This window comes from Stomoxys calcitrans, chromosome 2 (assembly GCF_963082655.1).
Source record: "Stomoxys calcitrans chromosome 2, idStoCalc2.1, whole genome shotgun sequence".
NCBI lineage: Eukaryota > Metazoa > Arthropoda > Insecta > Diptera > Muscidae > Stomoxys > Stomoxys calcitrans.
In genome coordinates this window covers 170,301,634-170,322,269 of record NC_081553.1, presented here as the reverse complement: position 1 = coordinate 170,322,269, position 20,636 = coordinate 170,301,634, and the positions used below count along the sequence as shown (strand labels likewise).

Below are 20,636 nucleotides of genomic sequence, written 5' to 3'. Positions count from 1 at the left end.
ATACCTCTTGCGACATGTAAGCTAGGCTTACAGGCAGTGGCCCAACAAGCAAAGAATGACAGATGGTCACAAAGTGCGTGTTGTGAACACTCCAACATAATGTGGTCCACTTTAGACTTGAAGAGATCTAGCTAGACCTCTTCAAGTCTAAAGTGGACCACATTATGTTGGAGTGTTCACAACACGCACTTTGTGCTAGACCTCTTCAAGTCTAAAGTGGACCACATTATGTTGGAGTGTTCACAACACGCACTTTGTGACCATCTGTCAATGGTTAGAACCAGGGATCCGGAGCAGGTACCTTTTTCCGCTTCGTCAAATTTTGTTTCGCTTTGCTTCTTTGACTATTGGTTTTTTAATTTTTATAGCCACCATCGCAGGATGGGGTATATTGATCTTGTTGATTTTTGAAATAGCCTCCATATAGACCGGTCCGCCGATTTAGGGTCTTAGGCCCATAAAAGCCACATTTATTATCCGATTTTGGTGAAATTTGGGACAGTGAGTTGCGTTAGGCCAGTCGACATCTTTCTTCAATTTGGCCCAGATCGGGTGAGATTTGGATATAGCTGTCATATAGACCGATCTCTCGATTTAAGGTCTTGGACCGATCTCTCCATTTAACGTTTTAGGCGCATTTATGGTCCGATGTTGCCGAAATTTGAGACAGTGAGTTAAGTTAGGCCATTCGACAGCCTTCTTCAATTTGGCCCATATCGATTCAGATTTGAATATAGATGCCATATAGACCGACTCCTCGATTTAAAGTCTTAACCCCATAAAAGGCAATTTTGTCATTACGCTTGCAATATCTACCAATACTCAACTCCGTTAATGGATGTTCTTGATCGATGTCTATATCGAATTATATATTTATAAAGCCCCTATAGTTACCGATCTCCGACTATACTTCTTAAACCCCCCGATTTGGCTGACATTTTGCATATCGGGTTCTTTTCTGGTCTTGTCCAGTGTAATGTGAATCGGTCCATAACCTGCTAGAGCTCCCATATAAACCGATATCCCGATATTACTTCTTGAGCCACTAGAGGTCGCAATTCTTGTCGGATTTGTAACCTCCAACATTCATGTATGGTCTGACTCTGTCTCAAACCTTTTATTGCTCCCATATAAACTGATCTTCATATTTTAGTTCTTAAACATATACTGGAAACAATTCCTAACCAAATTTATAAAATAGAACCCATAGAGTTTGTTGTTTGATCCTTTTTAATTTCAAAAAAACATGGACCGATTAGCCCATTTAGAATCCCAACTGACCTACACTAATAGGAAGTATTTGTGGAGAATTTCAAGTGCCTAGCTAAACTCCCTCCCGAGAGACAGACTGACTGACAGACAGACGGACATGGCTAAATCGATTTAAAATGCCAGGACGATCAAGTCGATCTAGCCATGTCCGTCCGTCTGTCGAAACCATGATAGCGGACGAATACATAAAGCTAGCCGCTTGAAATTTTGCACAGATACTTCTTATTGATGTAGGTCGTTGGGGATTGCAAATGGACCATATCGGTTCAGATTTGGATACAGCCCCCATATAAACCGATCTCCCGGTTTGACTTCTTAAGCCCCTGTAAGCCGCAATTTTTGTCCGATTTGGCTGAAAATTTGCATGTAGCGTTCTTTTATGTCTTCCAACAACTGTGCTGATATAGCCTCCATATAAACCAATATCCCGATTTCACTTCTTGAATCTCTGGAACCCGCAATGTTTGTCCTATTTCGCTGAAAATTTGAAATAAAGCGTTTTGTTATGTCTTTCAACGACTGTATGGTGTATACAAATCGGTGTATAACCTGATATAGCTCCCATATAAACCGATCTCCCGATTTGACTTCTTGAGCTCCTGGAACCCACAATTTTTGTGAGATTTGGCTAAAATTTTGCACATAGTGTTCTGGTATGAGTTCCAAAAACTGCGCCAAGTACGGGCAGAATCGGTGTATAACCTGATAATTCTCACACACAACGATTATGACTTCCAACAACTGCGACAAATACGGTCTAAATTGGTCATACATATAAACCGGTCTCTCGAGTATTCTTGTTCGGTTCCCAGAATTTTTAATTTTATTTTGTATAAATTTTTAGCAGAATCCATGGTCGTTGGTTCCCAAGATTCGGCCCGGCCGCTTTTACTTCTTTTGGTTCTCGGAGCGAAGTGGTTCTCGAGTATGGAAACCGCTTCGCTCCCGCTCCGGAGGGGTTCAAAAAATGTCGCTCCCGCTTCGAAAAAACTAAGTGTGCTCCATTCCGAATCCCTGGTTAGAACAGACGTCTCAGACATTGTGTCCGTGGTTATGGTAGGTCACTGTCTGATAGGAGTCCGGGCGCTTCTTGGCATTCGAAGTCAATCTCTGCCAAAATTTGAGCAAATAAAAGACAAAACTCATGTATCCCCGAAACCTGTGGAGATATTGTATATCTCAAGCGGTTTTTTTTATAAATTTGGCAGTCTTAACACTTTTTCCAGAAGTAGAGTGATCGACCTTAAGAGCCTGCTAAGAGGCGCCCGGACTACTTAGATCCACGATTTCGATAAGTTGTTTTTCGATTTTCTCTCAATGTGCGACGGACCGCAGTGCCACACTTCTATGTGGAGAAGTTATTATATGGCTGCCATGCCAAAAAGTAATGAACCTCACAAATGTCACCATCAATAGGAGGCGATAACCGCGGCTGAAAGTTTTTCTGATGTCATCGCAATTATTCTAACCCAGGAGTTCAACGTCATAGGCAAAAATGCTAGCCTCTGCTCTACGGTAGCACCAACCAAGACTATGTGACGCTTATAAATCCAAATTTTTGTTGCACGAAATGTTCCACGATTTTCTGAATAGACCTGTACTGTACTGAATTGTACTTACCCAAACGTAGGACACCCATTAAAAACTCCACTAATCCTGCCAAAAATGCCAACACTATTACAAATTGAACTGGCTTGTCGGAGCAGAACTGCAATACCATAATGGCCATCAGACTGGTAGGTCCAATTGAGACCTGTGCTATGGTACCAAAGAACACATAAATAATGGAACCTGAAAAAAAAAAAAACAAATAAATTCCTTTGTGACATCGAAAAGTCTAACTAATAGTCGACTGCATACCTATGAATGCCGAATATAAACCATATTCCGAAGATAGACCGGCCAGCGCTGCATAAGCTATACTCTGTGGAATAATGGTCATGCCCAGCGTGATGCCAGCTATCAAATCTGAAACAGCCTTCTCTCGGTCATAGCTTCGTATCCACGACAATATGAAGATGCGTCTTAGCAGCCAATGTAATTCCTTGGGTTTGCTGTAGTTTGTGCCAATATTGATGTCGACATCATGTCCATCACCCTTCATAGGGAAGCACTCATCTGCTTTGGCTGTAAGAACAAAAAAAATTAGCACTTTAGTTTCATATTTAATGTGATACAATGATACAATTATAAAAACAATATATTTTTTTAAATTAATATTGACACTGGCTAATGAGTTTACGTTTATAAATAGCGTTCACTACTGGTGGCTCAATCTGGTTCCCATTATCCAAGTTAATTGTCTGCTTGCCTTTGAGGCATGTCAAGCAGCGCTTGAACGTATTGCCTAGAACTCTCATTTCAGACTGTAGGCATTCCCGTGTAATGATTTCGCTTCTAGCTGGACCGCCGATTTGAATTTGAGTTGAAATTTAAAAAAAAAACCACAAAACTGAGCTGATTCTTCTCTCCCTTCGTCATTATCTCCACTCAATGATTTTTGTTTTCATTTCAAATTCATTCACAATTATAAGTTTTGTTTTCCAAGAATAGCTTTGAAATTTGTTTGGAGAGTGGGAACAGAATCAATTGTTTATTTGGGCATAGCTAATTGCTTTCGCAAAATGCAAAAAAAAAAACTCTTAAAAAACTCTGCTTAAACCCCAACACATCACTACCTGTACTTATGTATTTCTAAATCGAAAAATAAATACCGGGTGTTAGGTTCGAACGTGCTTACCTTAAAATTGCGAACTAATCCTGAGTTGAAATGGAATGGAAAAAGTGGCATGGAATATTTCTATTTCGTAAATTCACAGTGCGTTGGGATTATTCAAATTTAATGTAAACACAAAATTCGCAATCTCTTTGAGCACTTTATAGTGAAGTGCCAACAAACAAAGAAACTGCCTTATGGTGGCTAATATAAAGTCACTCGAAGCAAGGCGAGTACAGGTAGTTCTCGCATAATATACTGGTAAAGGGTGATTTTTTTGAGGTTAGGATTTTCATGCATTAGTATTTGACAGATCACGTGGGATTTCAGACATGGTGTCAAAGAGAAAGATGCTCAGTATGCTTTGACATTTCATCATGAATAGACTTACTAACGAGCAACGCTTGCAAATCATTGAATTTTATTACCAAAATCAGTGTTCGGTTCGAAATGTGTTTATTCACCGTAACGTTGCGTCCAACAGCATCTTTGAAAAAATACGGTCCAATGATTCCACCAGCGTACAAACCACACCAAACAGTGCATTTTTCTGGATGCATGGGCAGTTCTTGAACGGCTTCTGGTTGCTCTTCACTCCAAATGCGGCAATTTTGCTTATTTACGTAGCCATTCAACCAGAAATGAGCCTCATCGCTGAACGGTGAATGAACACATTTCGAACCGAACACTGATTTTGGTAATAAAATTCAATGATTTGCAAGCGTTGCTCGTTAGTAAGTCTATTCATGATGAAATGTCAAAGCATACTGAGCATCTTTCTCTTTGACACCATGTCTGAAATCCCACGTGATCTGTCAAATACTAATGCATGAAAATCCTAACCTCAAAAAAATCACCCTTTACAACTGTTGCTACCATTGGTTATTATAACCTGTACCACAGCATGGCGCTATACTTTATTTGCCATTCCGTTTGTAACTCACCGAAATATTGAAATAACGACCAACAAAGTATATGAGTAAAGCTAGGCACTTTCCTTTTTATACAAACATAAATCGATCTCTCGGTTTGACGTCTTGAGCCTCTAAAGGATTCTTACCCGATTGGCGTGAAATTTTGCATGTGATGTTTTGCTTCAACTTTTAACTACTATGTCGAGTATGACTCAAATTGGTATAAACTGATATAGCTGCCATATAAACCGATATCTCGATTTGACTTTTTTATCCTCTAGAGGGTCCAAGAGCTTTGTTTTGATTCATAACCTGATATAGCCGCCTTATGAATCGATCGCCCGATTTGACTTCCAAAGCCTCTAGACGGCACAATTATTATCTGATTTGGACGAAATTTGGCCCGTAGAGCTTTGTTTTGGCTCATAACTTGATAAAGCGTTCTTATAGACCGATCGCCCCATTTACCTTCTTAAGCCTATAACTCAAAATTTGACCATGAACATTCCACTAAGAAACTAGGCCGAACTATTCACAAAAAAGTGAGTGCTTCTTTTTATAACCGAATGACGGTTGTGCGACCCCTCTTTGGAAAGAAGTTTTACATGTCTTTTATAAATGGCATAGTGCCTCTCCGGCGCCACCATTAGGAGGAGATAACAATCGCTGACAAATTTTTTGATGTTATTGCCAGGATTCGAACCCAGGCGTTTAGCGTCATAGGCTTAAATGCTAACCTCTGCGCTACGGTGGCCTGTAGAGAACTCAATTACTAACCGATTTTGCTGAAATATTTAACTTGATATTTTAACGACTTCTGACAGCCATGACAAGTGTGATACATATCGGCCTATAACTTTATACACCTAATGTATATTTGAAAAAGTCATTCAAAGAACTTATCCATGTGAGCCAAGGTGGAGGGTATAAAATATTAGCTTCCGGTACGCATGTACGGATTTCGCGGCATTTTCCATGGAGTGGGCAATAGTTTGCCACTGCGCCATTATATCATCGGAACAAGGAGAGCTTTCATCAAGCAGTTGGGTCAGTCGAGTGGAGTATGCCGCTGCCATTTGTTGTGTTTGCAGCTTTTCAATGTCCAGCTTCCGTGCAGTGTCAGTTCGTACTTTCCTCGCCATGTTCAAACGGGTGCGAACCTTTGCTGCAACAAGGACATGGTCCCGAAAGGGGGTATGAATTTCGTGCTCTATTCTCAATACCTTTCATTGAGCTACCATTTATGTAAACTCCACATTGCCATTGATTTAAGGGGAGATTATAGGATGAGGCTTCCCCCCAAACTCTTGGCCCCAAAATTGCATAACAAATTCGTTTTCTAATCTCAAAAACCTTTTATTTGATTCACTTATTGCCATGGTCGGTAAATATGTAATCTTTGGGGGGTGTTTTCGGGAGGGGACGGTTTCCCAAATAAATTGTCGCCCATCTGGATATCAGATTCGTATTCTACTTCCAATACTTTTATTTCAGCCACATATTGCGATGGTCAGTTTGTGGGGTGTTTTGGGAAAAGGGTAGACCTACAGAAAATTGGTCCCGAAATTGATACCCACTTTCGGGACCAGTTTTCTGGAAGTCTACCCCTTTCTCAAAACACCCTAGAAACAGCAATTAAATGGTGTTTTAGGGAGTGGGGTGGTCCACCAAACACTTAGCCTTGAAAATATATCAGCATAGTGTTCTACTCTCAAAATGATTTATTTGAACCCCAAGTGCCGTTGGTTTAAGGGAGCCACACTCTTAGCCCCAAAATTAAATATCAAATTCATTTTCTAATCACAAATACTTTTCATTTGAGCCCCTTTTTGCAATATATCCGGGTTGGGGGTGGGTCCTAAAAACTATCAACATCGTGCTCCACTCTCTTTGAGCCCAAAATTGTAACGGTGAGCAAATACGTCCTATTTGGGGGTTGCTATGAGGGGGGGGGGGGGGGGTTTGAAGAATCTTGATATCAGATTCGTGTTCTACTTAAAAATACCTTTTATTTGAGCCCCATATTGTAATGGCCTGCAAAAACGTCCTATTTGGGGGGTGTTATGGGGATGGGGTGGCCCCATAGACATTTTTTCACGAATGCTGATACAGGTTTGCGCTCTACTCCCAAAGACCTTTCATTTGAGCCCTATATTACCATGGTCTGTACATTTTTCCTCTTTTGTAGGAGAGGTTCCCCCCAAACACTTGATCCCACATTTGGACATCAGACTCGTATTCCACTCTCAAATACCTTTTATTTCAGTCCCATATTGCCAAGGTAGATAAATATGTCTGAATTAGGGGTCTTTTGGGGGCTGGGATGGTCTCCCAAATACTTGGTCCCACAATTGAATATCGCATATGTTTTCTTCTCTTATATACCTTTCATTTGGGTCCAATATTGTCGTGATTGGACTAGATATATATTTGAAAGGTATTTAGGATAAGAAAACGAATCTGATATCCAATTGTCGGACCAAGTGCTAGGGGGACCACCCCAAGTACCAAAACACTCCTAAATCGGACATATTTACCGACCATAGTAATGTGGGACTCAAATGAAAGGTATTTGCAAGTAGAATACGAATCTGATATCCAAATGTGGGACCACGTTTCTGGGGTCCCAAACACGCCCCAAAGGGTAAACATTTTTCAACCATGCCAATATGTGTCTCAAATGAAAGGTATTTGAGATTTTAAAACGAATTTGATAACCTATTTTGGGGCCATGTGTTTGGGGGCGCCTCATCGTGTAAACTCCCCTAAACCATTGGCAATAAAGCGTTTAAATAAATGGTATTTGAAAGGAGAGCACGATGCTGATATTTTTCAGGGCCAAGTGTCTAGAGGACCACCTCACCCCCTTAAACAGCCCTGAGTCAGATATCATGAGAATATCGGGCTGAAATAAAGTATTTTAAGAATGGAGTACACCTAACATCCAAACTTAAATTCGTAGACCAATAAAGATCATATGGGATTCAGATAAAGGCACTTATATTGTTAAACTGTTAGCCAAGCGATATACTATTTTCATAGCATGGTATTTCACTTAAAGCTCTTTAACTGTCCATAATAAATATTCCAAGGAAACTTTTGTTCCATATAAAGTAAAAGAAGGCGCAGCGGAGCGGGCCCGGGTTAGCTAGTATATATATAAAATTCACCACAAATACCGAGGACAGACAGGCGAACATAGCTTAATCGAATCAGAAAGTGATTCTGAGTCGATCGGTATACTAATCAATGAGTCCATCTTTTTTTTCAGGGTGTTACAAACAAATGCACTAGGTTATAATACCCTATACCACCGTAGTGGGGTAGTGTATAAAAATGTAGTACGCTATTTTCATCACGGGATCATTACGCGCCATCTGTGAAAATTTCAATAAAATCGCCTTAGCCGTTTTTGAGCCTCTATGGAACAGACAAACAAATACAAATTGATTTTTATATCCTACACCACCACAGTGATTCAGGGTATTACAAATTTGTGCATTTGTTTGAAACGCAAAGAAGGTAAAGGGCTAGACCAATCGATAGGTATACCGATCGGCTTAGAATCACTTCCTGATTCGATTGAAAATTTTTCTCACATGCTTCACTGCGTTCTCTTTCGAGACCCACGGTATTTGGTATAAGTGGAAGTCACCGAAACAAACAAGTGCGAAATCTACAAGAAAATCCGGTGCCTTCCTTATCAGTTTTGCACAAATACCTCCAATTGATGAATTTTGGTTGGGATTGTAAGTATGCCAAACTTGTTTATGATATCCATATAAAGGTACCTCCAGAGTTGACTTTTTGGGAAAGTAGGGTACACTTTTATTTAATTTAAATGAAATTTTTCACACAGTGATTTCCTTGACTTCCAATATCTTGATTAAAATGGTTAAAATCCGTTTTAGGTCCCATATAGTTTCCATATAATCTGATCTCCCGATTTGATTTATTAAACCCTTATATTGTGGATAAAGAATGATTTATAGCCTCTCCTTTTGATTTTTTCATCGCTCTCAGAAACTAATCTCAATGCTTTGTGTGGTTGCATTATTTTTGAATCTTATTTACATAAATTATAAAAAGGTATGAATATTTGTACTATTTGCTCATGTGTAGTATATTTATAGCTGTGTCACTGGGATTTTATTAAAGCCCAACTATAAATTATTTCGCGTGCTTTTAATTGTTTAAATTAATTTAATAGCTTTATTATCTATTTGTTTTATTCCGACAAACACATGATAAGAAGTTTTCACATGCTGCATATTTTTAACTTGAATGCAATCGTTATTCTTATCAACAATTACGTTTTTTAAATCATTCCAGTTGCACGAATAACATCCCCGTTGTTTCCCAGAAACAAGCTGGTTGAAGATCACACTAACTATCATTTAATTTCTCAAATCCACGTACAATGTATGAAATCAGTTTTAGTCCAGAAATGTTTTTGAAGGTCAAAATTTTTTTTTAAGTAAACATTTCCTTGGGAGAGCGATTTTTACTTGATATCGAAAAGATTTGGTCTTAAATGGTAGTTTCATATTTCCTTGCGTCCTATTTTTTAAAACAAAAATTCATTGAAAGGTACGAAATGGACGATGGGACAATGACAATGTAATTAAAAAAAAGAGTCTTGAAGATGGCATACGACTGGGCTAGACCTAACCCCTTCCCAGAGAAGACTGAAATCTACCTGTCACGAGGAAGACGAAGGTGGACTAATTTGACGCACCATATATTTAGGAGTGATCATGGACAGAAAACAGAATTTGAAGCGTCACATTCAGGAGCATGCCGAGAAAGCTCAAGGATGTTGGGAAATAAACGGTGATTTTTTAAGAGCTATTTTCAAAAAAGAAACATATAAAATTCAGAAAATGCATGAAATCATTATTTGAATCGATAGTACGGTCCATATAATTTAATGTTTGACGATTACTGCGGCTCAGTCCATCCATCCATCCGCTTAGTTAAATTTTGACATACTCTTTCCAACATTTCGCGAATAAATGCTTCAATATTGCCTTCCAGTACGTCAATTGAAGCGGGCTTGTCTGTATAGACGTGAGCTTTAACATAGTCCCACAAAAAATAGTCTAAAGGCGTTTAATCGCACGATCTAGGCGGCCAAACGTGAAATAAAATGTTCACTGAACTCACCTTTCAATAAGTCCATTGCTATGCGTGCTGTATGGCATGTGGCATCGTCTTGTTGAAACCACATGTCATGCAAGTCAAGCTCTTGCATTTTGGGAAAAAAAAGATGGATATCATTTTACGGTAACTCTCACCATACAATTACGTTACGATTCACATCATCTTTGAAGAAGTACGGTCCAATGATGCCACTAGCCCATAAACCACACCAAACTGTGACCTTTTCTGGATGCATTGGTAGCTCTTGCAATGCTTCTGGCTGATCTTCACTCCAAAATCGACAATTCTGCTTATTTACGTACCCATTGAACCAAAAATGAGCTTCGTCGTAAAATGGAAGAAGAGGGCGGTGAACTTTCTTAACAGAGCACTCATTTTGATAATAAAATTCAATCATTTGCAATTATAGACCAAACTGAAGTTGTTTGACAGTGAAACAAATACGAAACGTGCGTGAGCTGTTAAAACCAGTTGTGCCAAAAAGATAATAAAAGATAGTCAACTGGATCTAGAGGAGAGTGATAAAACCAATACTTGTTAACACCTCAGTAGTTTGGCAGACTGCGATGGAGAAAAAGTAAGGAAAATGCAACAGGATAATGCCACTGCGGCTATTAGACTTAAGGCGGACGATAGGAAGCCTGGAAGGAATGGAAGAAGTTTCCTAATCGACGGATGGATCACAGCTGCGGGACAGAGTCGGGGGGTCTACATTGAGAATACAGGGACTAATGTCTGTTTACGACAGCCTGACCATAATATGACCTGAAAGCGGAGATCCGGGCAATCACGGAATGCGTGAGGTGGTGTGGTGTTAACGCGAGGAAGTCGAGTGTAAATATCTTTACCGCCAGTTAACTGGTCATCAGGCCAATAACAACCAGGACGATAAGGTCACGAACAGTCTTAGAGTGTAAGAAGGAGATAAACGCCTATTCTGAGAATGGCACGATTCGCATCATTTGGGTGATGGTAATGGGGAATGAAAGAGCAGACGAATTGGCAGTAAAGGCCCTAGGACTGCCTCCAATAAACTTGGTTAGCCCAAAGACTTTTAGTCCGAATTAAGGGCGTGGGCAACGAACGTAAAGCGAAACGGTCGGTAGAACGACGAAAATCCTATGGGGAGATCTGGATCTTGAGAAGACGAGGCTATTATTGAAAGAAAGTAAGAAGGAGGTCAGTATATCTCGGGTTTCCGGTTAGATAGCCGCCCCAAGGCTGCGTCCCTGGGTAGTATTTTTCAAGTTCTTTGCATGATATGTCTTTTTAAGCAAACCAAGGATAATGAGCAAGAATTGCTATGCTAAGGGAGCTATATCAGGTTATGGACCGATTAGGGCCATACTTGTTTGGAATCTTGGAGACCATAGTAGAAGCCATTTTACAATATTGCGGCCAAACCGGACAAGAATTGCACCATATAGGGGCAGGTTATGGGCGGATTCAGACCATAAGAAAAGTCGTTGAGCAAACTTTCAGCCAAATCTCATACAAAATACAATCTCTTGGGGCTTAAGAAGTGCTATTGGGAGATCGGTACAATCGGTATATACAAGCGGCTAGCTTTACTCCTTCGAAAGTTAGCGTGCTTTCAACAGATAGACAAACTCCGTATAATCGTCATGACATTTTAAGCCGACATAGCCATGTCCGTCCGTCTGTCTGCAAAAACCACGCTAACTTTCGAAAAGTGGAGCTTGGCGATTGAAATCTTGCACAAATACTTCTTATTAGTGGAGGTCAGTTGGGATCGTAAATGGGCCAAATTGGTTCATGTTTTGATATAACTGCCATAAAAACGGGTCTTGATTCTTGAGCTCCTAGATGGCGCAATTCTTATCCGATTTTGCTGAAATTTTGCACGTTGTGTTCTGGTATTACTTCCAACAACTGTGCCAAGTATAGTTCACATCGATTTATAACCTGATATAGCTGCCATATAAATCGATCTCCCGTTTAGACTTCTTGACCTTCTAGAGGGCGCAATTCTTATCCGATTTGACTGAAATTTTGTATTCGTATGACATCCAAAAACTGCACCAAGTATGGTCTAAATCAGTTCCTAACCTTATAAAGCCGCCACATAAACCGATCTCCCGATTAGGCTTCTTAAGCTTCTTGAAGGCGCAATGCTTATCCAATTTGGTTAAAATTTTGCATATACCGTTTTTGGAATGATTTCCAACAACTATGTCTGTATACTGTATACGGCCTGTAACCTGATATAGCTGTCATATAAACAGATCTCCCTTACTTACCAGACCTTTAATCGGCAGATCGATCTATCTGACAGCTATATCTAAATATAGTCCGATCTAAACCATATTCGAGAGGCTAAAATAACTCACTAAATAAATAAATAAAGATTTTGTGGGCTTCAGACTCCTTTTCGGGAGATCGATCTATATGACATCTATATCTATTGTCTGATCTCAACCATATTTAGATCAGATTTCGGGATGCCGTTTCAAATTTCAGCGAAATCGGGTAATAAATGCAGCTTCTATGGTTTATAAGACGCATTGTAAAATATAAAGAATTCTAATAAATAATAATAACTATTGGGTTATCCAAAAAGTAATTGCGGATTTTTCATATAGTCGGCGTTGACAAATTTTTTCAACGGCTTGTGACTCTGTAATTGCATTCTTTCTTCTGTCAGTTATCAGCTGTTACTTTTAGCTTGCTTTAGAAAAAAGTGTAAAAAAAGTATATTTGATTAAAGTTCATTCTAAGTTTTATTAAAAATGCATTTACTTTCTTTTAAAAAATCCGCAATTACTTTTTTGGCAACCCATAGTAAGAAAAGGCAAAAGTCGGGCGGTGACGACTTTATAGCTTTATAATACCCTACATGTAGTACTTTTTACATGTAGAACTTATCTCGAAATCCAGTCAGACTTTAATTTGGATACCAATTGAAATAGCAATTTAGAACCTTGTAAGATTTTCCTACCACAGGACAAAAGATTTGGATTTCCACATCTTTAAAAAGCCATATCGGATAAAAGATTATATGGGAGTTATATCGAAACATATGCCAATTTTAATGACACATACTGGGGCGTCAAATACAGATTGACGTTCCAGTATTCGTCATTAAGATGTGACCAAAATTGTGGTTTTTACTGCCATAAAAGTCCAAATCGGATGAAATATACACATTGGAGCTATATCTAACTTAGGACTGATTTTAATGAAATTTTGCGCACGTATTGGAACGTCAATTTAAACGTCTCATCTAAAATCGGGCGAAAACGATATATATGGTAGCTATATCTAAATCTACACACATGTGAAGACGTCAAATAAAGCACCTCATGCAAAATTTTGTAAAGATCGGACAAAAATTGTGGCTTCTACTGCTTTAATAGTTTAAATCAGAAGATATTTATGGGAGCTATATCTAAATCTGAACCGATTTTTATGAAATTTTCCAGATATATTAAGATCAGTAACAAAACAGTCCGTGCCAAATCGGTTGAAAATTGTAGATCGGTTGAAAATTGTAGCTACTACGGCCGTTTGAGTGCAAATCGGGCGATATATATGTATGGGAGCTATATCTAAATCTGGACAGATTTTTATAAAATTTTGCACACATATGTAGACCTTAAATAAAATACACAATGCCAAATTTAGTGAAGATCGGACTAAAACTGTGGCTTCTACAGCCTTTAAAAGCCATATCGGATGAAAGATATATATGCGAGCTTTATCTAAATCTGCACCGATTTTTTTCAAAACCAATAGCGTTTGTCCTTGGGCCAGAAAAGTGACATGTGCAACATTTCGTGACAATCGGAAAACAAATACGATCTGCACTTTGATTACAAGAATACATGGACTCACAGACGGACAGACGGACAAGTTATTCTGAGTCGATCGGTATACTTATCAATGGGTCTAGCTCTTCTCCTTCTTAGCGTTGCAAACAAATGCACAAATCTGTAATACCCTGTACCACAGTGGTGGTGCAGGGTATAAAAAGTCAAAAAAACCCTTAACCGGCAGATCGGTCAATATGACAGCTATATCTAAATATAGTGCGATCTCAACTAAATATAGGGCGGACGTAGGGAAACTCAAAACTACTCACCGTTTAAAATTTCAGCGACATCGGATAAAAAATAAAGTTTTTATGGGTTTCAGACCGTTTATCGACAGATCGGTCTCTATAGCAGCTATATCCAAATCAGGTCCGATTTGACCCTTTCAAAAACTTAACCTGCGTGCAGCAAAAAGACGTATCTGTGCCAAATTTCAGCTCAATATCTCAATTTTTGAAGGCTGTATATTGATTACAACAGACGGGCGGATAGACGGACGGACGCACGGACATGATTAAATCGTCTTAGAATTTTACGACGATCCGAAATATATATACTTTTTATGGTCGGAAATTGATATTTCGATGTGTTGCAAACGGAATGGCTAAATGAATATACCCCCATCCTTTTGTGGTGGGTATTTTAAATATTCGTTGCATTGGCTCACCAATATTACCAAAGCCCTTCGCATAAGGAAAAAACGTTATACTTTCAGTAATAATTTTTTATATAGGAAAAACAAGATCGGCAATTGGTTCATTCCAGGTTATGATTGTATAAGTCCTATATAGTAACAAGTAAAATCATGCTAAGTTAGGCCGGGCCGAATATTGAGAACCCATCACCATGGATTCTTTTAAAATATGGGAGCTATATCTGGTTATAGACCGATTTGGACCGTAATTGGCACAGTTGTTGAAAGTCATAACAGTCATAAGACTATATGCAAAATTTCAACCAAATCGGATAAAAATCTCGGCGTGTAAGGGCTCAAGAAGTCAAATCAGGAAATCGGTTTTATAGGAACTATATCATGTTCTTGACTAATTTGAACCGTACTTGGCGCAGTTGTTGGGAGTCATATCAGACCATTATGTGGAAAATTTCAGCCAAATCAGACAAAAATTGCGGTTTCCAGGGGCTCAAGAAGTCAAATCGGGAGATCGGTTTATATGGGAGCTATATCAGGTTCTCAACCGATTTTTACTGTACTTGGCACAGTTGTTGGTAGTCAAAACAGAACACTATATGCACAATTTCAGCCAAATCAGCCAAATTGCGGCTTCCAGGGGCTCAAGAATTTAAATAGGGAGTTCGATTTATATGGGACCTATATCCAAATCTGAACCGATGTAGTCCTTTTACAATCCCGAGCGACCTACATCAACATTAAATATCCGTGCAAAATAAAATCGGAGTTTTGTTATATATAGACTTAAAATCTTATATATTATAAAAAATATATGCAACTTTTGTTATATTTGACAGCTAACAGCTGTGCGAAAACACAAACGTAAAAATGTAAATTTGCTCAGTGATGTATTGATTATCGATACAATGCAAAACATTTTTCGATTTAAAAGTTTTAAAATCGTTAGCGTATCGGCCAATGACACTGAACTCCTGGGTTTAAATCCTAGCGAAAATACCACAAAAAATTATTAGCGTTGGCTATACCCACTAATGCTGGGCACATAGCCGTGTAAAACTTCTCTACTTAGTGCTGTCGCTCCGGGCGTTGGGCAATACATATAAGGTTGCTGCAACTAATTTGAAGCTTGAGAACAAAACCGTTCCTATTGCATTTTCGCATACCTATAGATTGATTAAGGCTTTGCTATTTCCTGGACTGTAGATCGGTTTCTACAGATAAATCTCCACCATTATAGAACCGCTTCGACGGCGATTCCTACTGTTCTTATCCAGGAACCTTGGGTGTGAGGAGAAGTGGTTCGTGGACTAAAACTACTCAAAGGTGTAAGAAATGAGAGGCTCAGAGCCTATATTCTACCAAAGAATAGTCCAAATATTTATCATCTTCCTAAGCTATGCACTGAAGAATCAGTAGGAGCCAGCGTTGGCTGGTTTCCTTACAGCCCCCAGATACCAAATTCAAGGCTGAAGTTACTGGTGTAAGCAGCTTCTGAAACGACAAAGAGCCTCTTTGTGAGAAGTAATCGCGTGTCATACTCTTTACTGCAATTGTCAGCCCTAAGTGTTGTGGTCTATTCAACACAAATACCTCTGCAAATTGTGGCCAGAAAACAACTGTTCTTAGGCTAGGAAGTAACAGCTATACACACTATGTTCTTCTTCAGTTGACTACACACTGTCTGGTTCGCTTTTTGATAAAAAAAAATAAACTGTACCACTATTCCTGATAGAAACCACTGGAACTACAATATCCCTGGCAATAGAAGTTACGTAGACATCTATACCAATTCTTCCAAACTAGAAGACCAGGTGGGCTTTAGGGTGTACTTTGAAGAACTTGGACTGGTCATATCGAGAAGGTGCAGTATGTATCAAGCGGAGATCTTTGGAATTAAAGAAGTGGTGGAATGGCTAAGATATAATGTCACAATGACGATTGTCATAAATATCTTCTCAGACAACCAGGTAGCCATTATATCCCTGGAGAACGTATTTCTAAACACAAAAACCGCCCTTGACTGTCGCAGATCTCTCAATGAGATGGGTGAACAATTCAAAACGCAACTGTGCAAGGTGTCGGGCCACAGACATATCCCAGGGCATTGTAGAGCGGATGAGCTTGCTAGACTAGGAACTACCTTACACATTCCTGAGGAACTGAAATCTATGGATATGCCACTGGGAATCATTGGCATCACAATGAACGAAAACGTCTAAGTGAGTCTGTTACAAGAATGCCACTAAAACCTAACCTAATCTAACATCACAATCAATCCGCTAAAAATTGCGCCTTCCAGAAGCTCAAGAAGTAATAACGGAGAATCGGTTTATATTGAAGCTATTTCAGGCTTTATCGTACGATCAGATCAGATCTGGTCCGATTTGGATAAGGGTCTCTTTACATCGATACGCTCCATAGCGCTGCACTCGATTGTTAGGTTAGGTCAGAATATCTCCTGATTCAGTGTCGTTATCTCAGTACGCCATCTTACATATTGTACAGCCGTACAAAATAGCTGACTTGAAGTTTGAGTTAAAATCCACATTTCCGTTTCCTTTGAGAAAACTGAGAACGCCACACATCATATAATGCTCTAAAAGCACCATGTGTCCGCCATAGGGTAGGTATTTAAATTCTAGCTTGTTGTGAGATTTCTTCTCAACGTGACCACGTCCACCTACGATGCGGAATGCCTGGTTTCGAATCCTTGTGAAACCATCAGACAACAATTTCAGCGGGAGTTATCCCCTCCTAATGCTGGCGACTTTTATGAGGCACTATGCCAAGTAAAAACTTCTCCCCAAAGAAGTGTGGCGAACTCGACTTTAAAAAGTAGGCCCCTTATCATTGCGCTTAAAGTTGAATAGGACAGCACCCATGGATTTGTGATTAGTTTGCGTCTGTTCCTTAGTGGCATTTGTCCATAGACACAATTTTTATACCCTCCACCATAGGATGGGGGTATATTAATTTCGTCATTCTGTTTGTAACTCCTCGAAATATTCGTCCCAAACCCCATAAAGTATATATATTCTAGATCGTCATCACATCGAATGAGTAAAGCTAGGCCCTTGAAATTTTGCACAGATCCTTCAAATAGGTGTAGGTCGGTTGGGATTGTAAATGGGACATATCGGTTCATGTTATGATATAGCTACCATGTAACCCGATCTTGGATCTTGACTTCTTCAGCTACTAGAGGGCGCAATTCTTAACCGATTTGGCTGAAATTTCGCATGAAGTGATATGTTATGACTTGCAACAACTGTGCATAGCCCGATATAGCTACCATATTAACCGATCTGGGATTCTTATCCGATTTGAATGAGATTTTGCACAACGTGTTTCGTTGTGAATTTCAACAACTGTGCTAAGAATGGTTTAAATCGGACCATAATCTGATATAGCTGCCATATAAACCGATCTCGAATCTTGACTGTGGTGTTTTGTTATGATTTCCAACAACTGTGCCAAGTACGGGTGAAATCGATGCATAACCTGATATAGCTGTCATATAAACCGATCCGGGGTCTTGATTTCTTGAGCTTTTAGAGGGCGCAAATCCTATCCCATTTTGCTAAAATTTTGTATGAGGTGTTTTGTTATGACTTCTAAGAACTGTGCCAAGTATGGTTTAAATCGATCCATTACCTGAAATAGCTGCCATATAAACCGATCTGGGATATTGACTTCCTAAGCCTCAAGAAGGCCCAATTATTATCCTATTATTAGCCTGATACAGCTCCCCTATAAACCGATCTCCCTATTTTACTTCTTGAGCACCGAAAGGCCCAATTCTTATTCGATTTGGCTAAAATTGTACACATATACTTCTACTGTGGTCTCCAACATTCAATTCAATTAGCAAAGCATTTATTTTCTTTTATCCTTTGTTTATCTAAAAAGAGATACCGGGAGAGAACTCAACAAATGCGATCAATGGTGGAGGCTATAAAAGATTCGGCCCGGCCGAACTAAGCACGCTTTTACTTGTTTCTTCTTATTGATGTAGGTAGGATGAGATAGAAAATGGCCCAAATCGCTCTGTGGTTTGATTTGTGGCTCCTATGATAAATAGTAATAAAGGTTTCAAGGTATTACTTTAGGTAAATCTTGTTGGAACCCTAGAAACTCTTTTGATGTAATATAAGAAATTGTAAAATATATCCCATCACTTTCGAACATTCTGAAATGTTTTTAAAAGATTTCTGATTTCGTTATTTATATAAGACTTCACATTTCACTCAAGCGTTTCTTTTGTTTCGTTTTTAAATAATAATTTCTTTTCTCATCACTTTTCTTTTCGTCCTTCACACTTTATCCCGTTTACACTAACCTTGTAAATTCAAATTATGAAATCCTTTCATTTTGCAAGCACTGTTATCGCGAGAGGTGGTCGTGAGCTTTTCGCAGTTCTGTCCGGAAACGCGCCAGAATGGAAACTGTCAAAACAGATCCAGTTTACCGAGATATTAATCAAATGTGTGCGTATGTCGGTACGTGCGTTTGTATCAAGATCAGCTGTCTTTGTTATAGAAAATTCAATATGCCGTGGATGATATCACAATTCCCATACAAAAGAAGCCCACAGATAGATAACAACAGAAATATACAAATCTAATTACGTTTAAGAATTTGGACGACATTCACCTAGCGCGGCATTAGTGGGAGGGACGAGTGGCGCACTAGCGTCGTCTGGTGCGCAGGGAGCTTTAGCATCATGCTTCTTACATCTCTATCTACTCCAGTTGACATCAAATTTGTCACATACTGTGGTTCCATCGACGGATTTTAGTAGTGTGTGGGTGTGTGAACGAAATTTCCACACATTCAAATGAACTCTTCCATTTGAAGTAAATAAATATTCGTACATATGTCGAGCAAATAACTTGTGGCTTTGTCGAGCAAAAGATAAAGCGCGTCGTGCAGATACCGGAAAATTTATGATGGCCCCCCTTCTGGTGATAAATAGGGAGTTGAGAGGGTGTGAACCGCATAAACTGCGGTATTTGGCGGCATTCATAACAAGCGAGCAACTCACATTTCTTCAACAGTAGCATTTTATATTAGTGGGGGCTGGTGGTGATGCTGCATGGTAGAGCAGTTACCTTTTACTAAAAATAGTACACAAATCTGCTGCTTGCAATGACCGATCTTATCTGGCGACATAAAATGCACACACCCATGAGATAAATTGCATTTTGAAATATAAAAACAAATTCATTCATTTGATAACTTTTATATGCATTAGCTACTGCCACTTCCACCAAATAAGGCGGGTATTAAAGTCATATAACTAACAGATATAGGAAGAAGGAGAATCACATATGCGGAACTCTATGCTAGAGATGAACCGACACAAGGCTGCAACGTAAGATTTCAGTTTTAACTGGATAAAACTAAGCAAATGATATAGAAGCTATTTTAGATGTTGTTCTGGCATCGGTATCAGTACCCTACAAAACATCGCAATCGAAATGTAAAAGCTGCATCGCACACATCGAATGCCTAATACCCCTGGGGTACGAATGTCTACTCACAAAACAATAACACAACAATTTTTTCAATTAAAAATTTTAATTGGAAAAATGGAAGTTTTCAATTAATTGAATCAATCATTTTTATACCCGCCATCATAGGGTGGGGGGTAAGCTTATTTCGTCATTCTGTTTGTAACTCCTCGAAATATTCGTTTAAGACCCCATATTATATATATATTCTTGGTCGTCATGACATTTTAAGTCGATCTAGCCATATCCGTCGTCCGCCCGTCTGTCATTCGAAAGCACGCTCACTTTCGAAGGAGTAAAGCTAGGAGCTTGAAATTTCGCACAAATACTTCCTATAAGTGTGGACCTTGGCATCTTGAGCCACTAGAGGGCGCAATTCTAATTCGATTTGGCGAAAATTTGGCATAAGGTGTTTTCTTATGATTTCCAACAACTGTGCTAAGTATGGTTGAAAACGATTTATAACCTGATATAGCCGTCATATAAACCGATCTGGGATCTTGACTTCTTGAGCCGCAAGAGGGCGCAATTCTCATCCGAATTCGCATGAGGTGTTTTGTTATGGCTTTCAAC

The 20,636-nt window shown here is 39.1% G+C and overlaps 1 protein-coding gene across 2 annotated transcripts in view; it reads right to left on the bottom strand.

Moving 5' to 3' along the window:
* LOC106081630 (sodium-independent sulfate anion transporter) overlaps positions 1 to 18,995 on the bottom strand; it is a 43,474-nt gene extending 24,479 nt beyond the window's left edge. The window contains exons 1-3 of one of the 2 annotated variants that reach the window (XM_013243733.2): positions 18,890 to 18,995; positions 3,133 to 3,399; positions 2,893 to 3,063 (exon numbers count right to left, since the gene is read on the bottom strand). In XM_013243733.2, the coding sequence (XP_013099187.1) occupies positions 2,893 to 3,063; positions 3,133 to 3,399; positions 18,890 to 18,920 (469 nt within the window). In that variant the 5' untranslated portion in view covers positions 18,921 to 18,995. Of the gene's footprint in view, positions 1 to 2,892; positions 3,064 to 3,132; positions 3,400 to 3,514; positions 3,621 to 18,889 lie in introns of those variants that run through there. The other variant, XM_013243734.2, reaches the window with a different exon arrangement.
* Between the last annotated feature and the right edge of the window lie 1,641 nt (positions 18,996 to 20,636).